This window comes from Limulus polyphemus, unplaced genomic scaffold (genome assembly GCF_000517525.1).
Source record: "Limulus polyphemus unplaced genomic scaffold, Limulus_polyphemus-2.1.2 Scaffold7129, whole genome shotgun sequence".
NCBI lineage: Eukaryota > Metazoa > Arthropoda > Merostomata > Xiphosura > Limulidae > Limulus > Limulus polyphemus.
The window spans coordinates 12,827-17,928 of NW_013672739.1; the positions used below are offsets into that span (position 1 = coordinate 12,827).

The 5,102-nt window shown below is 35.1% G+C and overlaps 1 protein-coding gene across 1 annotated transcript in view; it reads left to right on the forward strand.

Moving 5' to 3' along the window:
* The window catches only part of LOC106474370 (zinc finger protein 391-like), a 30,161-nt gene that overhangs the window by 11,510 nt on the left and 13,549 nt on the right, over positions 1-5,102 (forward strand). The window contains exons 3-4 of the mRNA XM_013935061.2: positions 290-447; positions 3,610-3,730. Of these exons, the coding sequence (XP_013790515.1) occupies positions 290-447; positions 3,610-3,730 (279 nt within the window). The remainder of the gene's footprint in view (positions 1-289; positions 448-3,609; positions 3,731-5,102) is intronic.

Here is a 5,102-nt window from a genome sequence, read left to right on the forward strand (position 1 = left end):
CTTTTACCAACGAATACTGGGATTGACCGTCACATTATAACGCCCCCACGGCTGAAAGGGCGAGCATGTTTGGTGTGACGGGGATTCGACCCCGCAGATTGTGGGTCGAGCGCCCCCTAACCACATTTGTTTTAAGTTTTGAGGATTCTGATTTTTATTTATTTACAGAATTCGTTGTATGGTAATTTTCTAATGTCTGTTTTAGGTTTTGAGGTTCCAATGTTTATTTATCGTGTGCATTTGTGACCACACCTGTTTTTTGTGTATTAATGTATCTGTTTCTTTGTAGATAGCCCTTTGGATTTGTCCAAGTCTTTAGTGTCATCACCGTCTGTAGAAGTTGTCACTGATTTAGAAAAACCTCATGATTTAAGTAGAAGGTCTCTGTCAAGTTTACAGAAATCTCCAGAGACTACTTCTTCCAGAAACAGGAGCGTCTTTTGTCAGGTAAGAGCGAAAGTATTTTAATTAACATATTTTATGCCTAGTTACCATTTGGTTAGTGATTATCCATACTTTATACCTAGTTACCATTTGGGTTGTGATTATACATATTTTATGCCTAGTTACCATTTGGTTTATGATTATACATATTTTATGCCTAGTTACCATTTGGTTTGTGATTATACATATTTTATACCTAGTTACCATTTGGGTTGTGATTACACATATTTTATACCTAGCTACCATTTGGTTTGTGATTATACATATTTTATACCTAGTTACCATTTGGGTTGTGATTACACATATTTTATGCCTAGTTACCATTTGGTTTAGTGATTATACATATTTTATGCCTAGTTACCATTTGGTTTGTGATTATACATATTTTATGCCTAGTTACCATTTGGTTTAGTGATTATACATATTTTATGCCTAGTTACCATTTGGTTTGTGATTCTATTATTTACGACAATATTAAAAGAGAAAATAAACTAAATGGATCACATTTTATTTTCATCTTTTTTTGGCAAGTTTTATAAGTACTGTAACAGGTCCCACGGTTGCTAAACGGACCGTTTAAGTACTTGCAACGCTAAAATCCGATGTTCCATTCCTCGTGGTGGGTAGAGCGCAGATAGCCCCAGTATATGGCTTTGAGCTTTAAAACAAGTTTGGTTCACAAGACTTTCTAGTCAGACATCTTGTCGATGTTCATGATTTCTGATCACTTTCTTTATTTTTGATAAGATATACACAAGTTTATCGATACAAGTAAAGCCCAAAGACTTGCATGTTCCATCTTGTTCTTACTAATCTCTGATGTTACAAAAAAAAAAAACTCCAAAATTACATTACTTGAATAAAAACATTTTTTTCACAAACAATATTTGATAAATGAAAACACGTTTCGTCAAATTATTTATGGTTCAAACGATCGCTATCAAAATGTATTGTTTTTATGAACACCGATAATTTGAACAAATAGGAAAGAACCAGAGAATCATTTCAGCCAATAGGAAAGCACTAATAGAACATTTAAGCCAATAGGAAAGCACCAGTGGAACTTTTCGCAGCGGAACCAGAGAATCATTTCAGCCAATAGGAAAGCACTAGTAGAACATTTAAGCCAATAGGAAAGCACCAGTGGAACTTTTCGCAGCGGAACCAGAGAATCATTTCAGCCAATAGGAAAGCACTAGTAGAACATTTAAGCCAATAGGAAAGCACCAGTGGAACTTTTCGCGGCGCGTTTTCTAACAATATATAATATCCACAATAGCAAAGATTAGCGCGTTTGATCAAGGTGATGCGGGTACGAGAACATTTATTGTTAAATCTGAAAATGGGGTAAGTGAACTTAAGATATAATATATGTATTAGATACGTTGCAGTAAATCCAAAAAATCTATACGGCGTTTAGTTTGGTTTGAATTTCGCGCAAAGTTACACGAGGGCTATCTGCGCTAACCGTCCCTAATTTAGCAGTAAAAGACTAGAGGGAAGGCAGCTAGTCATCAGTACCCACCGCCAACTCTTAGGCTACTCTTTTACCAACGAATATTGGGATTGACCGTCACATTTTAACGCTCCCACTGCTGAAAGGGCGAGCATGTTTGGTGGGACGGGGCCATACGGCCTTTGTACTCAATAGTTATTCCAATAATCTAAACATGATTTTAGGCCTTACGGTGGCTTAACGGTATGGTTGAGGGCTTACATAATGCTGAAAATCAGGTTTCAGTACTCGTGGTGGATAGAGCTTAACAATAAACATGTATACATTAAAACAATATGGATATTAATCCCTAATAAAGTTGAAGCTACCATGTTTGGCCCAAAATTTCTCCTTTTTCTCGAAAAGCTAAAAAAAAAACGTTTCGCGTCCTCTTACAAATAATAGACATATACCTCACATTTTCAAGCAAATAAACACACATGTGCCCCAAATATGACACAATGTCAATCTCGGTAAATTATATTTAACTCACCAACTATCATAAGTTTGACATATTCTTCCCAACTTAACGAAAGTAATCGTAACTAACGATTACAAAACAACTGCCCTGAATTATTATATATTCATATATGTAGATAAATACTGTCATAAACTACACGTTTACACGCTGGTAGATTTAGTACTTGTTATACAGAAATACGTAACGTGTTTATCTCAAACTGTTGCACAGATCTGCTATTGATGGTATATCTCAAATTGTTGCACAGATTTACTATAGAAGGTATATCCCAAATTGTTGCACAGATTTACTATAGAAGATATATCTCATATTGTGGCACAGATTTACTACAGATGGTATATCTCAAATTGTTGCACAGATTTACTATAGAAGGTATATCTCATATTGTGGCACAGATTTACTACAGATGTTTTATCTCAAATTGTTGCACAGATTTACTATAGAAGGTATATCTCATATTGTGGCACAGATTTACTATAGAAGGTATATCTCATATTGTGGCACAGATTTACTACAGATGGTATGTCTCAAATTGTTGCACAGATTTATAATAGAAGGTATATCTCATATTGTGGCACAGATTTACTACAGATGGTATATCTCATATTGTGGCACAGATTTACTACAGATGGTATATCTCAAATTGTTGCACAGATTTACTATAGAAGGTATATCTCATATTGTGGCACAGATTTACTATAGAAGGTATATCTCATATTGTGTCACAGATTTACTACAGATGGTATATCTCATATTGTGGCACAGATTTACTACAGATGGTATCTCAAATTGTTGCACAGATTTACTATAGGAGGTATATCTCATATTGTTGCACAGGTATACTATATAAGTTATATCTCTATTGTTGCACATGTATACTACAGAAGTTATATCTCTATTGTTGCACATGTATACTACAGAAGTTATATCTCTATTGTTGCACATGTATACTATAGAAGTTATATCTCTATTGTTGCACATGTATACTATAGAAGTTATATCTCTATTGTTGCACAGGTATACTATAGAAGGTATATCTCATATTGTTGAGCAGAACTAGTGTAGTGCGTTCAGTTTAAATTCTTTCACAGATTTAATATAAAAATATAACTAAAATCGTTACATAGAATTAGGTATAAAGATTGTATCTCATACTGTTCATAAAATTATTAAGTTTATGTGTTTCCAGTCACTAGTCGACTTCAGGCCAATCAAAAAACAACGGGATCGAACCCTTTTACCATGTGAATATTGTGGGAAATCATTCGACCGACCATCTCTCCTGAGTAGACACCTAAGGACTCACACAGGTGTGTAGAGGTAGAAATTTGGCGAATATAACACGCACGCGTGTTTAACACTGACCACTAGATGTCTGAAGATAAGGTTCTCTGAAATCTGACTAAAGCGTAGATACGTATAATGAACTTTATTTGTAATTTTATGGGGGGGGGATATTATTTTCGAAATTCTAATATTTTTATTGAAATTACGTTTTATTGTGTGATTCAACGCAAAACTAGGCATCGATGTGCCTGCGCTTAGGGGCGCGGACTGGCCCTTGGCTAACGCTCTGTATGTCGGAGCTAGCTAGCTAGATGGGTTCGAATCCTTGTGATGCCACAAAACATTCCTCGCGCGTTAAGCGGGTGAGTTATAAGAGTGACAGTCAATCCATTAGCGTGGCCGGTAGGGTTGTGCTGACTGTCAGTAGTTCAAACCGAGGGAAGGCGGTAGATAGCCATAATAGCTTCGTCATAAAAACAAAATATGCACTGTATCCGTAAGTGACAGACTTACTGATAAACAATAGATCATAGCCAAGATTAGTTAGCAGTTATCTTAATAATTAATTGGTAAAGTACTGTTAAAATTACATCGGGTTTAATCAGGTAGGTAGGACGACAAATCAATAAATGTTTTAATATTGATTTTACTAGAATCGAGTATCTCGTGCCTACTTTACATCATTTTTCTGTGTTAATAGACAAAAATACCGTGGGGTAGTTAATTCAAATTATATATATATAAAGTCTACTAAATTTTAGAAACTAGGCCTTAAAGAAGTACTGCACACACTGACTGATGAAAATTTTTTTAGAAATCTAAACTGTTAGAGATAGATAGGTCCGATAAAGGTAAGATACAGATATATACGTTAAAGGTAAGATGCAGATAGATAGGTCTGTTCAAGGTAAGATACAGATAGATAGATCCGTTAAAGGTAAGATACAGATATATACGTTAAAGGTAAGATGCAGATATATACGTTAAAGGTAAGATGCAGATAGATAGATCCGTTAAAGGTATGATACAGATATATACGTTAAAGGTAAGATGCAGATAGATAGGTCTGTTCAAGGTAAGATACAGATAGATAGATCCGTTAAAGGTAAGATGCAGATAGATAGGTCTGTTCAAGGTAAGATACAGATAGATAGGTCTGTTCAAGGTAAGATACAGATAGATAGGTCCGATAAAGGTAAGATACAGATAGATAGGTCCGATAAAGGTAAGATACAGATAGATAGGTCCGATAAAGGTAAGATGCAGATAGATAGGTCTGTTCAAGGTAAGATACAGATAGATAGGTCTGTTCAAGGTAAGATACAGATAGATAGGCTCTGTTCAAGGAAAGATACAGATAGATAGGCTCTGTTCAAGGTAAGATACAGATAGATA